The 24,478-nt window shown below is 33.3% G+C and overlaps 1 protein-coding gene across 5 annotated transcripts in view; it reads right to left on the bottom strand.

Moving 5' to 3' along the window:
* Nucleotides 1-534: 534 nt before the first annotated feature.
* The window catches only part of KRIT1 (KRIT1 ankyrin repeat containing), a 36,386-nt gene continuing 12,442 nt past the window's right edge, over nt 535-24,478 (bottom strand). For all 5 annotated transcript variants that reach the window (XM_041728316.1, XM_041728317.1, XM_041728314.1 and 2 more), the window contains 9 exons: nt 18,733-18,889; nt 17,905-18,012; nt 15,658-15,814; nt 14,716-14,867; nt 8,846-9,012; nt 7,814-7,901; nt 7,069-7,275; nt 1,537-1,653; nt 535-1,021 (listed from right to left, as the gene is read on the bottom strand). In XM_041728316.1, the coding sequence (XP_041584250.1) occupies nt 953-1,021; nt 1,537-1,653; nt 7,069-7,275; nt 7,814-7,901; nt 8,846-9,012; nt 14,716-14,867; nt 15,658-15,814; nt 17,905-18,012; nt 18,733-18,889 (1,222 nt within the window). In that variant the 3' untranslated portion in view covers nt 535-952. The remainder of the gene's footprint in view (nt 1,022-1,536; nt 1,654-7,068; nt 7,276-7,813; nt 7,902-8,845; nt 9,013-14,715; nt 14,868-15,657; nt 15,815-17,904; nt 18,013-18,732; nt 18,890-24,478) is intronic.

Raw genomic sequence — 24,478 nt, forward strand, 5'->3', positions numbered from 1 at the left:
AAGACATTTGACAAGACCAAATATATGAAATGTCTAGGATGATAAAGGAGAGAGAAGTTGAAAACCACTCCAAGATTTCCAGGCTAAGCAACTGGATACAATTTGAGGATGCCACTAACCAAACAGAGAATTTAAGTGGAAGGACATAATTGAGCGAGCAGAGCAAACATTCTATTTCCAGGTATGATGAAATAGAAATTCCTTTGGTATGCCATTCAGGTAGAGCTAGAATAGCAGGAAATTGGAAATTAAGATCTACAATTCAGAAGAGAATTTGAGGCTGAAATTTTAGATCTGGGAGTCAACAAGGTAATTCAGTTGAGGCCATTGGAATGTATGAAACTGAACAGGGCATTGTCTATGCAGAATCAAAAGTGCTTAGCACAGAATTAGAGATACAGCAGGCTTTCTCATTCAATTTACTTAAGCATCATTAGAAATAAGCATAAATTAATGTGAAGTGTAAATTATGATATATAAAAATTATCTGCAATCTTTAGGACAACAGAAAAATGTTTGAAATAGTGTCATGGGTTTAAGTAGAAAATATATTTTTTTATTCAAATATGTTGACTTCCAGTATATTTTGAAATGACACACAAAGTTATATCAAAGCTATATTTTAATTTCATTACATTCCACTCCAAATTCTTTACCATTTACCAAAAATAACTTTTTATAAAGCTTACTGTTTTGTCCATTAATATACAGATGATCAATCTACACTTTTTTGCGTGTTTCTCTCAAAAATTAGAATAGCTTATGAGGATATTATATAAAACTAACTGGTATATTACACACCAAACAGAAGTACAGATTCTGTACAATGTAGCAGTATACATATATATTACAAGAGACTAAATGCCTTCTTAAAAGTAATAGTTTAAGAAATCTTTGATGGAAAAAGTCTGCATTACAAAATGTGGTGGCTTAAATATCAGCTGCTTTCCTCTCATGAATTTCTTTCGGTGGGCATTAACTGTCCATTTAGCTTCATTAATAGTTTTACCACAAGGCCAGCCTACAAAGTAAAATGTATGTCAACAGTAAATATGAGTCATGTAAGAATGTGTAAATTACATACATGGCAGTGGCAGTTCCCTATCTATCTGAAAAGGAACTTTCTTATTTCTTAACAGGAGGCAGCATGTCAAGAACAGAGGGAGTACATAGCCTTTGAAGGGATTTAAGAAGCAACCTACCAGATACAGCTAGTGGCTCAGATACGATACTGGTCAAGAAGAGGTAAGGACTACCTAATACCTTGATAAAAGAGATAGGGAATATTGACCAGAATCAAAGGAAATAGCAGAAAAAGGAGTTTCATTGTTATAAACTAAAATAAATTATTCAGATTAAGTTTCTGCCTTATTTGCTTAGGAAAGGCCTGCCTTTTCCCCCTTGGTCTTATATATCTTAATTTTATATGATATCAAAGGTTTTCCTTGAAGCAAAATAGACTGTCACTTTTTTAAAAAAAAATCTTTACTAACACCATAGTTCATTAGAAGTCCAAAGTAATTGATAAGTACTTACCTGTTTTGTGTGTACTATAAAGCTCATTTTATTTTCCATACTATGGATCTGAAAACATGTATCAGCATCCCCCAATTGCCACATAAAACAGCCATACTTAAGACTGATGAGTAAAGCCTGCAACATAATTAGAAATTGTTTTATTGAAATATACATAAAGGGATCCCTGGGTGGCGCAGCGATTTGGCACCTGCCTTTGGCCCAGGGCGCCATCCTGGAGACCCTGGATCGAATCCCACATCGGGCTCCTGGTGCATGGAGCCTGCTTCTCCCTCTGCCTGTGTCTCTGCCTCTCTCTCTCTCTGTGTGACTATCATAAATAATAAATAAAAATTAAAAAAAAAAGAAATATACATAAAAAATAGCTATCTGCTCTTACTATCCACAATGACCAAGTCACGTTTAAGCATATTGGTTTCTAATGTTAGAATAAAATCTATTTAAAGTGCCCACACTAACCTCATACAGCCTAAGTAGAGAGCCTCAGAAGACTGCCTTGAGCAATGATAAATTGTTTGTATCAGGCTGAGAAAACATTTTAATGATGCCCGTTCTGCGGTATGTACACACACACACACACACACACACACACACACACACACACACAGAGTCTCCCTCCTTCTCTCTCTCTCTCTCTGGAATATTATTCAGCCATGAGAAAGAAATACTGCCATTCTGAAACATGGATAGACCACAAGAGCATTATGCTAAGTAAGTCAGAAAAAGACTAATGTTACAAGATATCACTTACATGTGGAGTCTAAAGAAGCTGAACTCACAGAAACAAACAGAATGGTGGCTACCAAGGGTTGGGAGATGGGTGAAATGAGGAGATGCTGGCCATAGAGTACAAATTTGCAGGTATAAGATGAGTAAGTTCTGGGGATGTAATGTATAGCATGGTGACTACAGTTAACAAATACTATAATATATACTTCAAGTTACTGAGAGTATATCTTAAATGTTCTCATCACAAAAAGAAATGGTAATTATGTAAAATGATGGAGGTGTTAGCTAATGCTACAGTAGTAATCATTTTTCAATATATTAGGATATCAAATCAACCTATTGTATACCTTAAATATATACAATGTTATATGTCAATTATGTTTCAATAAGGGTGAGAAAAAAAGATGCAGTGACTTTCAAGAAAATTAAATGTACAGGTTTTTACGTTTTGCAAGTTAAAAACATTCCCTTTTATTTTATTCAGTACGTTTTGAATATTTACATAATACTTTCAGATCTGAAATTTATGTAATGAGGTAACATGTTGACTTAGGCAATTCCCTCTCAATGAAAATAAGTACAGTGATATATCTATTGTAAAAATAGCATAATTTTAAAAATTAACATACCTTTCATATATTCAACAAATTATTTAAAACAAATATTAGAATAATCTATTCCTAATCTATTCCTTCTCTTTCCCAATGAGAAGCTGCATTTAAATAGGCATTCATATCTTTTTATTTTAAAATAAGACTCTCCTAGCAGTAATTAGCATTTTCTTGCCCTAAAAATACATTCTTTATATATTCATGTACAAAAGTATTTGTGTGTCCTTTAAAATACATATTTAAAAACCTTTGCTTTCTATGACTAGCTGTTCTTAACACACTGATTTTAATTGAAATTATTTGAAAAAGTTATGATTTAGGGCATTTTTAAAGTGAGGTTCTTAAATGAAACAGTACATTTAATTTACATGAGTGTATATTATGTATAATGGGAAACTACTAATAACATCTTCTTTAAAACTAGCCATCTACATTTATATTATAAAATATAACTTTATGGATAGGAAATATTAAAATAGCTATTTACCAAAGTACCCAATAAAATACTGAGTCAAGATATAATACCTTAAACTGTCTATCTTTTGGATCAGCTGAAATTTGTTAATCAAGAGGCAGAAAATATTCCATTAATATAGCCTCAAAACAGTTTAATATACAGAAAAAAAATACACCCGTGGAACAACAAGTCCTCAATTATATGAAGGCCAAATTACCGACAGGAATACTACAGTTATAAATTTATTTTTTTATTTTTTTATTTTTTTTACAGTTATAAATTTAAAATAAAGTTTTGTTTTTAAAGAACAGTATGCATGAAGGAAGGAATTTTTGAGAAACTCATAATAATGAAAACAGCTCAATGGACCTGAAGTCAAGGAGTCCATATGGTAGTTTTGAGAGATTAATCTACTCCGGAAAGAAAAAGTCTGTCGGTTTGTTTGTTTCTCTCTCTCTATCTGTTAAGATTTTTAATTTATTTATTTGACAGAGAGAACGCACAAGGAGGCAGAATGGCAGGCAGAAGGAGAGAGAGAAAAGCAGGCTCCCCACTGAGCAGAGTCTGCCAGGGGGCTCGATCCCAGAACTCTGGGATCATGATCTGAGCTAAAGGCAAACACTTAACCAATTGAGCCACCCACGTACCCCAAGTCATTTTCTTTGGAAGGCAAAATCTACAAAGGGTCAGGTTGTTTAGTGAGGGAAATCAAAAAGCACAAGAGAAATAGCAGGAATAGTTGAGAGCAGTAAAGGGAAAACCAGAGGGGTGCCTGGCTGCTCAGTCAGTGGAGCTGTGACTCTTGATCTCTAGGTTGTGAGTTCAAGACCCACATTAGGTACAGAGATTACTTAAAAATAAAATCTATCCCTCAACAGAAAAAAAGGGTTGGTGGGGGAGTGAACCACACAAGTAAAAAGTAACACACAGCCAGTCAGCAGACAGGAGAAATCATGATATTGACAAGTGATCATGAAGAATGACATTATGTGGATATTTAAATAACCAGTTTTATTTCAGAAGGGCATGATGGCCAAAATAAATTGATGCTAGCAAAGAGTAATCTACTGCCTGGGTGTGGCAGGAGAGCTATTATGGTTAAAAATATGTCAACGAGTATAGTGATGAAACAGCAATGCAGTCACTATAGTAAAACACTGATCCACAACATAGTACATTATATATTCAATAGCATCTACATTTTATGTAAGTAGGAAAGAAAAATCTCTGATGAGCATATGAAATTGACTGAGCTATACTTTCTAATGGGAAACTCTCATTATTTCAAAGAGAAACAAGATAGAGAAGGTAGAAGTAATTGATATAAAAAAATGTGGCAATATTCTATCTGTGGCTTTTCACAAGAATTAATCTCTGAAGTTCTTATATCCCAAATAAGTTTTAAAGGTAAATGAAAAAAAAAAGAAGAAAAAAAATAAAAAAAATAAAGGTAAATGAAAGCATTTTTGCAAATGAAGATGTTTATCCTCTTAAAGTAAGCGTGTAACTTCACCCCAGCATACCTTGATGACTGTAAGACAGCTGAGGACAAGCTGACTATTCCCACCTTTGATCATTAGAATATATAATCAACTTAGAGCTTTCATAGGAGCTGTAAATTTATAGTGGTTTACAGAGCACAAGGTAGTGGTTAAAGGACAGGAAACATTGTTACTTTTTGGCTTAATCACCTTCTTACACCCAAGGACAGTATTTTAAATTATATTTCTGGAAATCAAACATCTTATCCTAAAAAACCAAACTGTTAACTAAAGCAGTGTTATCATCCTCTGCCACTAACTCCTGGACCAGAATATTATTCATGATGTGAAATGTTATGATGCTGACCCATCATTTGGGAACTAAATAAAACATTTTATTGTTGCCTACACATGGAAGGCTACCAAAAGCCAAACATACACTGTAGCTTAGAGAGAAGAGACGTGGTATCAACACCCATGGCATCACCACTTAGTTCAATAAAGGATTTGTAAATGTATCAAATGCTCTGAAATAGCAGAGGAAAACTTTCTTGAAATGGTTCTGGGAATTTCTCCTTCAATTTCCTTTAACAAACTTAGTACAAAGGAAATTAAAAAATGGTTAAAACTAATAAGCAGCCTATTTTGTGTGAGTAAAGTGGCTTAAACAGAAAATAAGCAAATGACCGAAAAGCAAGCTGACATCAGAGACTTCAAAACACTCAAGTTCCAGATAAATTCTGAATTCAGTCCCTATTCAGCCCTATGTCCCTACATATTCTTTGTATCCATTTGCAGGTGTATCTAACAGTATGGTAAAATGGCTGTTGCCCATAAGGATGATCTAGAGTTATCACAAAATAACTACTTTCAGAAGTTATGTGATTATATAATAAAAGCTTATGAAAATGATGAAAATAAAAATTAGGTTTATGATAAAATTTCCTAATCTAAATGGGTTTTTGGACAGCCCTGGTGGCTCAGCGGTTTAGTGCTGCCTTCAGCCGGGGCCATGATCCTGGAGGCCTGAGATCAAGTCCCATGTCGGGCTCCCTGCATGGGGTTTGCTTCTCCTCTGCCTGTGTCTCTGCCTCTCTCTCTGTCACTGTGTCTCTCATGAATAAATAAATTTAAAAAAATAAAAATAAAAATAAACAAAATGCATTTTCTAACATATAAGCTTAGTTATTACTTCAACTGACTTAAAAAATGATCTATTTGTAGACAGATCTGAATGAACAAAATTAATTTTTTAGCTTCCTATTATACTAGAAAGGTGTTCATCCTGATGTATCAAATATGCTAAAAATAATTAATAATCCCACATTTTATAATGTCTTAGATTAGAAAAAGGAGTATGATATAGCAACACACCTCTGATGGCAAAGCTCTGAAGTGATCTAATATTCATAGTCCCTTCCACACTTCATCTTGCCTGTTCCCAAAAGGCTCTTGTAACTAATTCTGCTTTTCAAAGTGAATCCCTTGTGTCAGATATATTTTTCTTTTTTAATCTGTATTTTTTTCATTTAAACTTGATTTTTTTGAATAGGTAATATAATCACAGTTAAAAATATTTCTTAAGTTGCAAAATGGTACATAGTAAAAAACCTCCCTCCTACTCTTGTTCCTAGTTACCTGGCTGCCTTCTCTAAAGGCTTTATGAGACTTTTTATTCACATACAAGCAATATGTATTTATGTAAATATAGTCTTCACTTCCCCCCATTTGTACCCATATAGTAGCCTATTACACATGGTTCACTGTTGTGCTTTTTCATTAAATATACCTTAGAAATCATTCTACATATTCTTAATTCTTTTATATGGCTGCACAGTACTTCAACATAGAAATATACTATAATTAATATAGTTAATAATTAATATTATAGTTAATAGAAGTTAATAATACAATTAACCCCTTACCAACATTTACTTTTTTTTTTTTTAAAGATTTTATTTATTTATTCATGAGAGAGAGAGAGAGAGAGAGACAGAGAGGCAGAGACACAGGCAGAGAGAGAAGCAGGCTCCATGCAGGGACTCGATCCCGGGTCTTCAGGATCAGGCCCTGGGGCTGAGCCACCCGGCCTGCCCCTGACATTTACTTTTCATCCCTCCTTTGCTATTATAAATGAAACTGCAATGAATAATCTTATATACCATTTCTAGATTTTTCATATAGGCTAGTACCTTTTTTTTTAGACATTATAAAATGTAACTGGCCAAAGACAGCTGAAAAGCTGAAAATCTACCTTAGTTTCCATGTTGAGGAGATGAAGTCCTTTTATATTCACTCCTACATACACAGGGATGACTTTATGATTGCTGGGGCTTGCCTTTGTAAATATCTGTCCTGTGAAAAACGCTGCTCCGTATGTAGGAATTTCCCAACAGTTTTGTAAGAACATGCGCTGAAGGTGATGCATTTCTTTACTGACACCCTCACTTGTACTAAGATTCTGAAAAAAAAAAAAAAAAAAAGGTAAAATAAAAGAGATGTGAGGTGAGAACATAACTTTCATAATCCAAATGGGTCAGCTAAGCAATTTCTAAAATCATGTCTGCCCCCAAAGAAAAATAAAATTTTGTGACACTATCCCAAGAGCAATTTTTCTTTCAAGATGTTAATATTTAAATAAGGAAAGAAAAATCAAAATCTAAAAATACTGTTTGTCTATTCTATTAGGTTTTAAGTGCCTCTTGGCCAGGGATAGTATATCATTTCATGAGTGTGTGTATTTAATCTCTAGTCTTTACCAACATACAAAACATACAGTATCCAACATACAGAATATTCAGTAAAAGATTCCACATTACTAAAAATAAAAGTATCACGTTACTTTCAGTTTTACATGAACTAGAAAATCCATTTTTAATTTCGGGACTATAAATTTAATGTATCTGTGTTTAAATCATATTAAACAATTTCAAACAATTTAATTTACAGAATTTCAACTAGAGTATAAAGTGTCTTTTTATTTCTATTAAACAGCTTACCTTGTATTCATGAAGTATTCGGTTTGTCCAGTGAGGTGCCTTACTTTTCAATTTGGTAATAGGTACAATGGATTTTAGATTTTCTTCACTGTAAGCAAATATGTCATCATGTTTTAAATAAATCATCTTTAGTAGCAAAAGTACACAAATCATTTAGAAGCAAATTGCATTAATTAACATGATTTTTTAGCTGAAAAATCTTTATTATAAAATATTGGAGAACTCTAAATATTTGAAGCAAAAGGTCACAATTCTAACACTCTCATTTAAATGTTTCTTCTTTCAATAACCACAAAATAACTGAAAATTGAAAACCACAATAAACCTTCAGTGTTTAAAATCTCAGTATTTTCTCTCAAAGACTGAACACGTCCCTAGATTTTGTGGTGGGATTCTTAAATGCATCTGCCTTATATTTTCTACTATTTACCCAGACAGGTTTTTTTTTTTTTAAGAGTTTATTTACTTATTCATGAGAGAGAGTGAGAGAGAGAGACAGTGACATAGGCAGAGGAAGAAGCAGGCTCCATGCAAGGAGCCCGATGTGGGACTCGATCCTGGGACTCCAGGATCACGCCCTGAGCCAAAGGCAGACACTCAACTGCTGAGCCACCCAGGCGTCCCCAAGACAGGGTTTAACGAACTTACTTAAACATATAATAAAGAAAGAAAAATTAAAGATGAAAAAAAATAAGGCATATCAAGGGGTGCGTGGCTTGTTCAGTCAGTAGAGCATGCAACTCTTGATTTCAGGATTATGGGTTGGAGCCCCACATTGAATGTAGAGATTACTTAAAAAATAAAATCTTAAAAAAAATAAGGTACATCAAGCCATAGTCAAATATAAGAAAAGTAACTCTGGAGAGAGTATAACTTTAAGAATGCTTTACCACTGTTCTGATTTTTCCTTATTCCATGTCTGTATCCTTTAGTTCCAAACCAAAGTATATTTCTTAATAACATTCTTAAACTTCCTTGGTTAAACAGAATCTTAAGCACAGCACAAGACTACATGTTGTATTAAATACTTACTTTAGGAAACCTTGCTTGTGTTTCTTACTTTCATAATTTCCATAAACTATTTGTAGCAGTAGACTTGCCAATGTTATCAGTTTAGCATCAGGAGCTGTATAAAAGCCCTTCAATAAATTATATCTGGCTTCATCAAAGAGAATAAGAATAGCTAGTGGGTCTTCAATCTTAAAAGAAGAAGGTATAATTTGGTTATTGGGTTACAATTTCCTGTTACAAATATACAACTCGTCACTAATATGGAAAACCAAAAGCTATGTATTCGTAATAAATGAGCTGTTGTTGATTTAGAACAGAGATTGACAATTTTTTCATGTTTAGGGCCAGATAATAATATTTTAAGCTCTATGAGTCACAAAGTCTGTCTTATAATTACTCAACTCAACTACTGTAGCATAAAAGCAGCCACAGATAACCCAATAACAAACAAGTGTGGTGGTGTTCTAATAACACTTTATATATGGATACTCAAATTTGAATTTCATAAAACTTTCACATGACAAATTATCCTTTTGATTCTTTTTTATCCTTTTGATTTTTTCCCGACCATTTACAGCTTGCAGGGAATACAAAAAACAGCAGGTCAAATACAGCAATAGGCTACAGTTTGTTTGCCTATGATTTACAGTCTAATAAAAAATTATCATTATAGATATGGATAATTTCTGGCACAATTTTACCTAAATTATTTCTATTCCTCAAACATTATTCTACATGTTTCACATGATATAATAGTGAACCTCAAGGCAGATAAAAAGGAAGTGTGTTAATTCCTAGAAGAGTACATGTAGTTTTTAAAAACCTTATTTAAAAAAATTTTATTTTATTTGACTAAAAATACTTGGTACTTTGAAGTAACACTAAAGGAGAACAGAAGACTTTTTTCTAAGTTTCAAAATCTTTATAAAGTTTCATTTTATCCAATAAGATTAACAAAGATTGAAAAAAGCTAGCCTACAGAATATACTTCTGCTCCAACTGGAAACAGAGTTTCTGAATGAATACTTAAAGTATTTCCAGGGCGCCTGGGTGGCTTAACTGGTTAAGCGTCTGTCTACAGCTCAGGTCATGATCCCGGAGTCCTGAGATCAAGACCCACATTGGGCTCCCTGCTCAGCAGGGGGTCTACTTCTCTTTCTCCCTACCCCTCCACTCAACTTGTGCTCTCTCACTCTCTCAAATACGTAAAATCTTTTTTTTTTTAAGATTTTATTTATTAATGAGAGACAGACAGAAAGAAAGAGAGAGAGAGAGAGAGAGAGAGAGAGGTGCAGAGATACAGGCAGAGGGAGAAGCAGGCTCCATGCAGGGAGCCCAACGTGGGACTCGATCCTGGGTCTCCAGGATCAGGCCCCAGGCCAAAGGCGGCGCTAAACTGATGAACCACCTGGGCCACCCTAAAATCTTTTTTGTTTTTTTAAAGATTTTATTTATTCATGAGAGAGAGAGAAAGAGGTAGAGACACAGGCAGAGGGAGAAGCAGGCTCCATGCAGGGAGCCCGACGTGGGACTCCATCCTGGGTTTCCAGGATCAGGCCCCAGGCCAAAGGCGGCGCTAAACTGCTGAACCACCTGGGCCACCCTAAAATCTTTTTTTTTTTTTTTTTTTAAAGATTTTACTTAGTTATGATAGTCACACACAGAGAGAGAGAGAGGCAGAGACACAGGCAGAGGGAGAAGCAGGCTCCATGCACCGGGAGCCCGGTGTGGGATTCGATCCCGGGTCTCCAGGATCGCGACCTGGGCCAAAGGCAGGCGCTAAACTGCTGTGCCACCCAGGGATCCCCTAAAATCTTTTTTTAAGAAAAGTATTTCCAAATATAATTCAAAGTGATCTCAATTCCTTATGTTAAAAGTTATTTTTGTCTTACTAAAATAATCTCATAATACTCTATATAATGTAAAGAAAAATAAAAGAGAATTTCATGGGAAAAAAAGATGAGAGGACTGTTCTACATTAACAGACTAAATAGATAACAATCAAGGAAAAGTAAGAACCTTGACTAGGTCCTACATATGGGAGCTATATAAGACCTTTATTTTTTTAATTTTTATTTTTAAAGACTTTATTTATTTATTCATGAGAGACACAGAGAAAGAGGCAGAGACACAGGCAGAGGGAGAAGCAGGCTCCATGCAGGAAGCCCGATGTGGGACTTGATCCCAGGACCCTGGGATCACGCCCTGGGCCCAGGACAGGTGCTTAACCGAAGCCACCCAGGCATCCCACTATATAAGACTTTTAAACAATTGGGGGAAAATCTGAATATGAATCACATATTATTATAATCACATATTATTATAAAAAATATTAATTTTATTAGATTGAAATGGTATAGTATGTTGGTATGTCCTTTTTCTTATGTTAAAATATGTAGGGTTCAGTGCCAAAATGTCTGCAACTCACTTTTAAATGGTTCATAAAGAAAAAATAGAGAAGATGACGGTAATAGGGCAAAATACTAGCAATTAGTGAATTTAATTAATTTTATTACTTTTTCAACTTTCTAGGGTTTTTAATTTCTCAAAATCAACAGTGAATTTGGAGTTTGAGTAGGTAATTGTTATAAATGAGCATAGTCAACAACTATTCTTTTCTAATGAAATCAGGCCATTTTCATCCTATAGGAATGATGCAACCAATAAATGTAATTCTTACATTTTTCAGATGGTACAAAATGGAATTTCTTAATAACATAATGAAAGAACACAACTATTATATCAGATGATCATGATATTCTGATTTACCTTGAGGTACTTACTAAGCCTTGCTTGTTTTTTACTTGAGTTTACTTTATATTCTTTATATATTCTTTGTAATATAATTATGTAATTAATCATCCAAGTTTTATCATTATTGCTCTTTTTCTCTACCAATCAACTTTTAAAATGGTACTGAGGTGGAGAAAGAAGATAGACTAAGTATACTTAAATTACCTACAAATTTTATGGATACATTTTTTAAAACTGTGCTACAATACATAAAACAAAAATTTAATATTTTAACCAGTTTTAAGCATATAATTCTGTGGCATTAATTACATTTACAATGTTGTGCAAGCATCCCACTACATAACTTTTTCATCTCCCAAAGAGAAACTGTTAACCTTAGCAGTAACTCATTCTCTATCCCCAACACCTGTGTTGACAACTACTAATCTACTTTCTCTTTGTGAATTTCCCTATTCTAGATATTTAATATAAGTAGAATCATACAATACTCATCCTCCTGTATCTGGCTTGGCTTATTTCACTTAGCATAATGTTTTCAAAGCTTATCCATATTATGGCATGTAACAACTTAATTCCTTTTTATGGCTGAATAATATTCCATTTTATATATAGTATGGACATCTTAATGATATTACATCTTTTATCCTAAATACAATGTCTCTCCAGTTACTTACTGGAGAGAGTTATTTTAATTTCTTCCAGTTACTTTAATTTCTTTCAGTAATGTTTCATAGTTGAGTGTACAAGTCTTGCACGTCTCTTGTTAAATTTACTCCTGAGTATTTTATTCTTTAAGATACTATCTTGATGACCTTCTTATTTTGTGTTTTGGGTTGTTCACTGATGTGTGTAGACAACAAACAACTGATTTTTGTATGTTAAGTCTGTACCTTGCAACATTGCTGAATCTACTTATTAGCTCCAATAGCTTTCTTGTGGATTGAGATTTCCTATATGTAGGATCATGTCATTTGCAAATAGTTTTACTTTTTCCTTTTTAATATGGATGCCTTTTCTTTCTTTCTTTTTTCTTTCTTTTTGATTTTATTTTTATTTCTTTTTAAAGATTTTATTTACTGATTTGAGAAAGAAAGAGAGAGCACAAGCAGGGGGAGAAGCAGAGGGAAACAGAGAGAAGTAGACTCTCTGCTGAGCAGAGAGCAGATGCAGGGCTTGATCCCAGGCTTCTGGGATCATGACCTGAGCAGAAGGCAGACACTTAATTGACTGAGCCACTCAAGTTCCCCATTTTTCCTTTCCTTTTTTTTTTTTTAAATCCAATCGCTCTGGTTAGAACTTCTAGTATTATGTTAAATAGCAGTGCTGAAAGCTGGCTTATCTTGTTCCTGATCTCAGGAGGAAAACTCTCAGCATTTCATCGAGTATGATGTTAGCCGTGAGTTTTTCATAACTGCCACTAATATTGAGGAAGTTTCCATCTATTCCTAATTGTAAGAGTTTTATCATGAAGGGGTATTGGATATTGTCAAATGTCTTTTTTGTGTCAACTGAGATGATCAATTGTGTTTTGTTCTTTTTTTTTTTTTTTAAGATTTTGTTTATTTTTTTGAGAGAGAAGAGCGAGTGAGCATAAGTTGGGGGGAAGGACAGAGGGAGAAGCAGACTCTCCACTGAGCAGGGAGCTTGACATGGGGCTTGATCCCAGGAACCCAAGATCATGATCTGAGCTGAAGGCAGCCACTTCACTGATTGAACCATCGAGGTGCCCCTTCCTCTATTTATGAAATTCTAACATTTTTAAATGAATACTCTAGATCTTTGTTTTTGGTAAATTTTTTTTTTTTAAGATTTTACTTATTTATTCATCATAAGAGACACACAGAGAGGCAGAAGGAGAAGCAGCCTCCCTGCTAGGAGCCTGATATCGGTGGGACTCAATCCTGCACACCCCAGGATCACCTCCTGAAATAAAAACAGACGCTCAACCGCTGAGCCACACAGGTGTCCCGTTTCTGGTAAATTTCATAGAGATTTTTATGTAACTCCTGGTATATGTCACTGAAAGGATCAAATCTATCTTTGGTTTGATAATATAAAAGGGACGATATGAGTGATCATGTATAAAACATTTACCAAGTTTGTACACAGTCAACAAAATTTTTGTATACTAAAATTTGCTTAACCTTGTCTATTTAATATTCCCTTGGATACGAATCAGGAAATGCATTCTATATTTTTTCTTCATCAAAGTTATAAGACCTTGGAACTTTTTTTTTTTTTCAATTTTAAAGCTATTACTATATTTATAGATTCTCACCTTAATTTAATTTGTAATATCTACCTTAAATTTCTTTGTTTATCCATTCATCCTTCACACAGCATTATCCCACCTCTCCTATAAAATTTACAGTAATTCAAATCCAAATGTACTTGTCTGGAACGAATCTTTTTATCAAATGTAAACTGTATTCTCATTTGTTACTCTCTGTAATTCTCCACTTGATTTGGGAATAGCTACTAACAAACTATTGAAGATAGCTTTTTTAAACAACATTTTATTTACTTGAGAGGGAGCAGGGAGGAAGAGAGGCAGAGGGAGAAGTAGACACCTTCTGAGCAGGGAACTGATGTGGAGCTCGATCCCAGAACCCTGGGATCATGACCTGAGCCAAAGGCAGAAACTTAACAGACTGAACCACTCAGGTGCCCCAAGAATAGCTTTTTATGTTCTCTTTGCAAATATAATCTTCTCTACTCAGAATGTATTTTCTTTTCTCCTCCCACACCAAACTAGCTCTTTGCTCCTTTGTTATTTACACACTGGTTAGCCCTTTATTAAATTTATCTTTGATAGTGTACTTTCAAACTGTTCTAAAAAAAAATTTTCTTTTTTTTTTTTTTGTATAATCTGTCTCCCATATGGTTGCTAATTCTCTTTAGGATAGATTCTCTATTTCTTTTGTTTCTAAGACAATGGAGGTGGAAATAAAAAAACCAACTAGGGGCTTTGTAAGTAGACTAATTCAAGCTACCACTTACCCCAGGGATGTGAGGATTAAATAGAGAAACAGAAGTAAAACTTCCTCATACAGGAAGAGCAAAATTTGTTTCTAATGCCTACCACAGGAACTCAAAAGATTCATTTACATGACTATAAATAAGATCTCCAAGCAAACCTTTTTTTCAACTTCCAAAGGAAGTCTCACATCTCTTCGTAGGAAAAGCTGTGGTGTTTCCCTTTGGGGATCCAAATTAGTCAATTCAGCAAGTATTTCTGGCCAGTCACGAACATGTTGCAGGGGTTTATGATAAGGCTTGAGCTGAAGGCCTGAAAAACATCTTTCCTTTTATAAATAATAATGTAAAAATAAATTATATCAACACACAGAAATTTATATTAAACAGTCTCTACTTTAGTGCTAATATACACACAAATTAAATGTCTAAATTTAAATCAACCCTGACTTTATAACTAATAATATCACTACCCAATTTTAGGTTAAGAGAATATAAGAATTTTAAGAATTCCTAAAACAAGGAAAACATATCAAATGTATATAAGATCTTTAATTCCATTATAGACTTTATTTTATAATCAATAGAATCTAGTGTTTTAAAATATAATTAAACATTAAATAACCAATTGTGTAACCTCAATTAATTCCTTTATGTATTTGCAATACTTTGGTTGAAAGATAAATCTATAGTGGCATCAGGTTGATTTTAAATAAAAAGATTTGATGGAAAACTAATATAAAGAAAAAACATTTGCATTATTTCAGGTGAAATGAGCACTGACAATAAAGGCAAGTTGGATGAGCACTACATTTAATGGCATTCAATATCAATTTCCATTGCCAGAGAAGAAAAGTTTTTTTTTTTTTTTTTTTTTTTCAGAGAAGAAAAGTTTTAAAATGCTTTGAATGAAGTGGGGGATAAGGAGTCCCAGAAGCTTACCTGTTTCAGCAGTTGAAACACCAGTAATTTATATAAAAAAGAGGATCATTGTATCATTTCAAAATTTGAAAGTCAGTAAGAAACTGATGCTATACTTAAATTTACCAATCCACTCTCAAAAAGGAATAGATGTTTATACAACAGAGTAACAACTTTCTTACTGAGATTTTCTGAACAGATCCAAATAGTGAAATATTGCTGTGTTTCTTGAGAGAGACGCATTCCTTCCATTATCTGCTGCACTGTGGTATTATTTCCATGCTTCAGTTCAACAGAACGATATGATCCATCCATTCTGTATATTCGAACTTTTTCATACTAGGACAAAGAATGATAATAAATTATGCAACCTAGTTAGATAAAGTTGTATATACCAGCCTCACAAAATGCCTCAATTTCAATTTCATATGTTTTATAATAGATTTCAAATATGAAAAATAACAGAAAACTGCTTCAAGTATCTGTTGGCACAGCTTAAAAAAATTTTATTTCCACTATTTATATTTTCCAATATGTTTTCCTCTGAATGTTTCATAGTCAAATAAGTTGAGAAGCTAAGGCAAATGGCTCTTAAAATATATCCAACTTCAGATTCTTCTGGGAGATGTTTTAAAGCTATTGATGTACCTAGTAGGTATCATATGGGAGACAGAGTCTTGGTTATTGAATCTGATGTTAGTCAAGTATCTTGCAAGTCTAGTGGGCCACAAATTATACTCTACAAATGCATACTAGCAATAATTCCTAAGAGGAAGCTGTGATGGAAGACGGTTATGGAACAATGGACCTTGAGCCAGTTGCTTTCCTACTGTTCAGAAAATGTCAGAGTACTAATATTCTCAATACATTAAAAAAAAAATCCCTGTCACCTATTTTGTCCAGCCCTCACCCACATCCCCTCTAGCAAACACTATTTTGTTCTCTGTATTCAGGAGTCTGTTTTTTTGTTTGGTTTTTAGCTTCCACATATAAGTGAAATCATATGGCATTTGTCTTTCTGTCTGACTTATTTCATCCTGTTGTTGCAAATGACAAGATTTCATTCTTTTTTATGGTTGAGTAATATTCCATTGTATATATGAATACCACTTCTTTATCCATTGATCTGATGTACACTTAGGTTGTCTCTGTATCTTGGCTACTATAAATAATGTTGCCATAAACATAGAAATACATGTATCTTTTTCACACTTGATCTTAGCCAAAAGGCTGAGAAGCAATTACATGTACCTTTTCAAATTAGTGTTTTCATTTTCTTTGTAAATACCCAGTACTAAAATTACTGGATTGTATGGTATCTCTACTTTTAATTTTGGGGGAAACCTCCATAGTGGTTGCACCAATTTACATTCCCACCAATCGTATACAAGGGTTCCATTTTCTCCAGCACTTGTTATTTCTTATCTTTTTGAAACCAGCCATTCTGTCTGGTGTGAATGTATTCTCAATATATTGAGAAGTATGTATCTCAATATATTGTATTAACAATAAAAATGTATTCTCAATATATTGAGAAACCACATCTCATTATGGTTTCTCAATATTCTCAATACATTTTTATTGTTATTGGAAGGAACTGAATATGTTCTCAATACATTTTTTCTATGAGAAGCCCCCAGGCAACTACCAGGTCAGTTCATTTTGGATAAAAGTAACTAATTCCTCTTATCTTATTCATTTAGAATATAAAAATTATACTAGGAATAATAATGTGTTCTTTACAATTAGAAAATAAATTGTAATGAAGTATAATATAAGGGTGCCTGTACTGTTTATCTATTTCTTTGACTTTGTCTTGTGCTCATGGAATAGTATTTGACAAAATCTGTTGAGTGATGGTGAATGTGTTCATATTCCTTAAAGGCAGAGTTCATATATTATTCTTTATCACTTGTCACTTTCACTCAAGGTGTTAAATTCACAGAGATACTCCATAAATACTTATTACCTATCTGATGGAAATGTCTGGAAAGGCTCAGAGATTATATCTGTTGATATCAAGCTTTAATAGTTTATCTGACTGGTTATAAATCCTTTTATCTGGTTTGTAAGTTTTCACACAGTTTTTAAATTGATGACAGTTTTATTCTCACTATAACTTTTAGGCAAACTGAGGTCTTTCTAATTGTTAATTCTTCTCTATCTTAGTGTTACTGCTGATTATTTCAGACAGTATTAAGTACTGAGATTATACTAGATTATACTAGAAATTAAGTTAACTTGAAGTGTTTTAAAGATTGATTATGCAATATTTGTTTTGCAAGAATAAAGGTCTGAATGTTAGAATAAACATGAGGTTTTCTAAAAGCAGTAAAGAAATCATCCATCCATTCCTCTTGCTACAGATACTCAAATTACTTATCAATTTAAGTAGTTGGCTTGGCTTGGTTTCTGAAGGTAATTCTTACTGGTTTGTTAATGGCTTCCTTCAACAGCTTTGCAGCTTCTTCCCAGTTATTTTGTTTGTTTTCTTCACAAATATTTAGAGGGGATCTTCCCTGTTGGTCTGTTATGTGCTAGAAATGTTGGAAAAAAGAAAAATACAAAGAAAAAAGTCATTACAAATATATGGTATTATAAGTAAAAATGTCAAAGTTTCATAAAAAATGGATTTTTGTCAAGTATTAAATATTAACCACTCTTAGCATATACTATACTTAAACATAAATTGGTAAGGATGAAAGACTCAAAGCACCAATCAATGTGATTACTGTTTTTTTTTAAAAAAGTTCTGATCAAAAAAATAAATAAATAAATGAAAATAAAAAATAAAAAGTTCTGATCATAAAATCCAATAAACGTTTTGATTAAAGCAATTATTTTGCCCTTTACAAATACTTATTAATACGAATTCTGGAAAAAATGGGTAGAAAATCTTTTTCCTTTGTAAAGTTATTTTTTGGGGAAATACAACAATACAAAAAGGTTAAATTTTATGTATATGCAAGAGATGGATGATGGTGATGATTACACAACAATGTGAATGCAATTAATGTCATTGAACTGTACATCTAAAAATAGTTAAAATGGCAAATTTTATGTGAGATATATTTTATCATAATAAAAACAAGCACAAAAGCAAAGTTTATACATAAATATTACTTAACTATGTAGAAGGTAAAACTTATTTTTTAGTTTGACTTCTCAAGTATACAATTGAACATTTTAGTGTCATTACTTGTTATTTATTGCTTGAACATTAAAAAAAAAGAAAACAACCCTGGAAAATAACTTACTCTGTCAATTTCTGGATGGTTTAGGAGAATCTGTACTATTTCAGCATGTCCTCCTCCAGCAGCAAAATGCAGAGGAGAACTAAGCTGTCCATTTAAAAGGTTTGGATTGCACTTTCCTTTCTCTAACAAAATGCGAGTGGCCTCAACTTTTCCATACCTATTAAAAAAAAAAAAAAGATGAAACTTACCCAAAAAAGTCATCTGAAATGTTTTAAAAATTCAAATTTTTGATGACATCCCAAAGAAATCTAAGACTTTTTTTTTTTAAGTAAGGCATTGACACAAATATTTTCAGTGCCTAGGAATTTCTTATGAATTCTTCTGGTTCAATTTAACTGTTTCTGTTTTTGATCAACTGAGAGAAAATATAATCTCAAATACAAGACAGAGCAAATGACAAAGAACAATCCCACGCAAGGTACAAAAATTATAAATTAGGAAGATAAAATTTTTAGTCAAAAATAGGTTCAGAATCAGAAACTTCATAATGCTTTTCACTTTGGCGTGATGTGATCTGCAAAACAGGCCCAAAGATAGAATTCAATATGTAGCTGCTATGTAAGTCAGTGTTGGGAGACACAAAGATGTAGAAGATACATGGTCTCTGCTATAATAAAGGCTTACAATGTAGTAAGAAAGGTAAAACACAAGATAAGTTACATTATGCTGTAAAATTTAAGTAACAGTTTAGGATAACAATCAACATCATAGGCACTATATATTTGTCAAATTACTAATGCTTTTTAAAAAATGTCAAAAACGACAGGACTTTAAGACTCCCTGAAATGTTTTGATAGAACAATTTGAACTAGATTTTAAGTAGGAAGGAACCAGAGAGATGTTGAAAAGAGGTAAAAATATTTTAGGTAGAGGGAAAAGAGCCAAAAGAGTACAAAGCATGTGTCAGACAGAGCTGAGTGCACTGTTTGGTCAGAACCAGCGACATAAGAGTCCGCAAACTGCAATCTTATGGTGGGAAAAGAATTCATTGTTTGTAAACAAATGGGTGGGAGAGGGCAAAGGATATTTGCTTTCAGATATGGTATATTTGAGGGCAAAATAACACATCTTTAGAAGAGATCTAATTTGCCCTCAACTTTCCTTTCTTCCCCTCTACACACCCTTCTGATACCCTGAACCTGCCACTAGTAGGCTACTCTTTTTTATTCATATGACTTCTTGCTCACGTTCTTTGCTATTTCTGAGATGTCCTTTCCCCCACACCTCATTTTGTTTAGGTTAAATTCTATTATTTCTCTGAAAGAGTTTAAAATCTACCTCTTCTATAGTTCCACTACAGGTAGCATTTTATTTTTGCTTCTTTCATGGGACTTATTTTATCTACTTTCACCCTTACTTATATATATCTCTTCTTTAATGCCCTGGAAACTCCTTGAGGGTAGGTACACTGTCTCTGCATTTGCTAATCTGCCTTATAGACAAAAAGAGAGTAACAAAACTGTTCAGCAGGCATTTGAAAATGCAGGCTTAGTAATCAGGAGGAAGGCAAAGGCTTGGGATATGTGAGAATAAGCAAATTCATCTACCTAAAAAGAATTACTGTTAAAGCTAAGAGAATTTAGAGAAAAATGAGTATCTTAGAACAATGAAATGCATCTTGAACAATCTTTCAGGATAGGAAAAGATACTTCTAAGCAATTCAAGAAAGTAATAAAAAAAATACAAATGTACATTCTGTATGCTTCAAGGTAATTTCTTATATAATTATTTCATATAATAACAACCTGTAAGGCATGCAGAAGTATTTTTATTACACAGTTAAGAAAAATGAAGCCTGAACAAGGCAAGTTGCTGAAGATCCCATAGTTACTAACCAGTGTTAGAATCCAGGTTTCTGAATCTTAATATAGCAGTTTCCATACTATAACACATGCTTAGGTCACAGAATGGAAGCCAGTATTTCAATAATAATGATAAGGTAACAATAACATCTTGCATTCATACTGACCTTCATTACAGCTCCATTATGCCCCTTTAACTCCAATTTGTTCTTAGAATGAAGGGGTGGTCAACAGTATTAATGCTGTAGAGCGGGGAAAGAGATTAAAAACTCAGAAAAGTTTAAGAAGGTTCATGAAGAGTGAAAAAGAGACAACAGTGAGTGTGGCCCACTCACCTTTAAAGTCGGGCTGTGAAAGGAAGGAAAGAAACAGGATAGTGGCCAGAAAAGGCAGCAGAGTCAAATTAATGTTCTTTTCAAGAGGAAGAGAAAAGAAAGTACAGAGAGTGAATTTATGGTAAATAAGGGTTTTTACTTGTATACCCCATGATACAGGAGATGAGAATAAAAATGACAGAGAAGAAGGACATTTCCAATAGCTTCAATTTTCTTTGAAAATAGGGGATAAAACTTATCTGATGAGAGTAGAGAAAGGAAGTAGTGGGAGTTTAAGTGCTTAAGAATAGAAAGGTTCTGAACAGCTCATAGGGGAGAACTAAAAAAGGCTGACAGGATGAATGAGACAAAGAGGATAGACAGCTAAGCTACAGTTAAGATGGTACAATCTAAAGGGAGTCAAATCATCACAGCTAAAACATTCTCTAGCAATAATGTGAAGCCTAAAAGTAGGATCAGAGAGAGAAGACACTGATTCGAGAAAGGTCAGAGAATATGTGATGTCAGTGAAACATTTACTGAGTGGCTGATAAGTTACCCATATGGGGAGAAAGCCAACTTAAATAGTTTCGGAAAATGGTGATTTTAGTTAAGAAGAGTTTTCAGGTATGTGGCCACCAATATGAGAATTTTAAATCTTGGAGAAGATTTAAATCTTGTAGAATCTTTAAATCTTGGGGAAATCTTAGGGGTAGTCCTCAAAGAGTGATCTGGGAAGCCTTGAGAATCCCTGAAATCTTTTCAGGGTTTACTCTAGATCAAACATACTTTCATAATAATATTGAGATGTTACTTATCCTTTAATTTTTTTGACTGTAAGTGTACAGTGTGGGGTTTTCTAGAAGCCATGTGATATATAATATTGCAACAAATTAAAGACAGAATCAAATATGAGAGTTTTTCTATTTTCTCAGCTATTTTCTATTAATCTAGAAAATAAAGAGATCTGCAAGAATGTAAAATAACGCTATTCTCATTAATTTTTATTTTGAAAAATATGGTATTTTTCATAAGATTTTTATTTATATTAATATGTTTATTTTTTATTTTTTATTTTTATTTATTTTTTTTTAATATGTTTATTTTTTAAAGTGAATTAATACTTAAAATATTTTGGGGGTATAACTTCTAATATGCTAAATGATATTAGGTATAATTTGCATAAAATTCTTTGGGATCCTGTTACTTTTAAGAGTGAAAAGGCAGTCCTGATACCAAAAAGTCTGAGAACCACCAACCGAATAAAAACTCTCACTTTAAAGATAAGAAAACAGACCAAGAGGGGTAAAACATCTTGTTTAAGTTTATAGTTTCCAAATCTCTTAATAAGATGGCCTAATATTCCCCTCCTTGATCCTTATACCAATTAGTGAATAAAAATACATTTCCAAGAAAAAGTAACTTATTAAATGGTTAAATCAGTCTTCATTCAAATTCACATTAATCAAATGATCCATCTGATTAAAAGTATTTGCAAGGTGACCCGTATTACTCTGGTACATTAAACTTAGTTATTTCCAACTGACAAAATTAATATTGTCAAAAAAACTCTTTTCCTTGGTATACTGTAGTAATAAGATTTTCCAATTAAAAATACTATGGATTGGGGTACCTGAGTGGTTCAGTTGGTTAAGCATCCATCTGCCTTTGGCTCAGATCATGATCTAGGGGTTCTGGGATCAAGCCCCAAGTCAGCCTCCCTACTAAGCTGGCCTGCTTTTCTCTCTGCCTCTCTGTCCTGTACTTTCTTGCTATATATCTCTTTCTCAAATAAATAAAATCAAAAAAAATACTATGGATTAATTAAGTTCAGATTTAGACATCAAAATCTTTAAATTTTTACAGTATTTTAATAAGAAACAGCCAACATTTATTGAGTGCTTATTATGTGCTACGTACCCTCAAAGCATTTATTTGCATTTTCTCCTTTAATTTTAAGAAATGTACTACTATTAAAAGTCCATCTTGTAGATAAAACACGGGTTCTTAGGGATATTAGGTAACTTGCCAAAGGTCATACTTTTAGGAAATAGAAGTTATTAGGACTGAAACCTGAGTACATTTAAAAGAACATTAAATATTATCTATACTTCTGTTTTTATGTACTTGTGCTTAAAAATACTACCATTCTTAAAAAAATAAATATTACCATTATTTTATTAGAAAAGAAAACCCATGGCACAAAAGAAAGGACAATATTAACCAAATACAAATTTGGGATTCCTAAACTAAAATTCTCTGCCTCCGTCTTTCCCAATTCACGGTGTACTTTTTGTTTAGCTCCAGGTAAGGTATGTGATTTCTTTCAGTACTCCTGTTGCTACCAATATTTACTAGTAATCTGAAGAAACAACTATCAATTCAGTTTAAAAAGATTTAGGGTAGGGATCCCTGGGTGGCGCAGCGGTTTGGCGCCTGCCTTTGGCCCAGGGCGCGATCCTGGAGACCCAGGATCGAATCCACGTCGAGCTCCCGGTGCATGGAGCCTGCTTCTACCTCTGCCTGTGTCTCTGCCTCTCTCTCTCTCTCTGTGACTATCATAAATAAATAATAATGAAAAAAAATTAAAAAAAAAAAAAGATTTAGGGTAACTCCAAATATGAGTAGAAAATTTCATGTAATGGGAAAACAAGAACACATTTACAGAATGAAGGAGCCTATTTTTAAGGAAACGGCATATTTTTAAGGGAGAAGAGACATGTATTAAAAGCAACTATATTTAGCTACAGGATCACAAATTTTGGAATCAGTGAAATCAAAAGAATTTTGAGCTGGAAAGAACTCTAGCAATGATCTAAGTAATGCCTTTACATAGGAATAAATAAACTGAGATACATAAAAGTGAAGTATCTTGCTAAATGTTGCTCAACTAAGAAGTAGTGGACATTTAACAAGCAGGGAATAATATCGGCACTTCTTAAACTAGCCAAGGAAATTCACTTTAAACAATAAGTCAAAAGCAATTTTCCCATAAGAAATAATGGTAAATAACTTCACTACATCCTTTCCAAAGGATAAACCATAGCTAATAATAACTGCTTTGAACAAAAGTGTAAGAACTTAGCTGAGGGGAAGAGTTGCTATCATGTGGGAAGAGTAGGAGAGCAAAAGCTACTAGGGCAACAGCTAACCCCAATCTTATTTATGAGCCAATCCTTCTCATCTTAAACGGTAATAACAAAGAAATGGCATTGATTTAATGAAGGATTCTGGGAGTTTTTTGATGCCACAGCTTCCCAAAGAACTAAATGGATACTTTTCTACCTCATGTAAATTTTATAGTAAGGGTTAAACAAACTTAACATGACTCCAATACAGAACAACAGAAATTACAAGGGTAAATAAGGGACCTAGTGCTGTATAATGACACTGTATAATGACATAGACACAGGATGACCTAGTAATGTCTAAAATACCAATGATACCTTTCCCATGGGGCATATATTCTAAACAGTAGTACATATATACACTAATCAAAGATTTAAATAGAAAGTTCATAAGGCAAAATGTGGTAGAGAAAAAGTGGCTGGAATGACGATAGCTCTGAAAAGAGGCACTAACATTTGTAACTAAGAATTCATTTCTTCTAAGAAAAAAAAGTAATCCATT

The sequence above is a fragment of the Vulpes lagopus genome, chromosome 13, assembly GCF_018345385.1.
Source record: "Vulpes lagopus strain Blue_001 chromosome 13, ASM1834538v1, whole genome shotgun sequence".
Classification (NCBI taxonomy): domain Eukaryota; kingdom Metazoa; phylum Chordata; class Mammalia; order Carnivora; family Canidae; genus Vulpes; species Vulpes lagopus.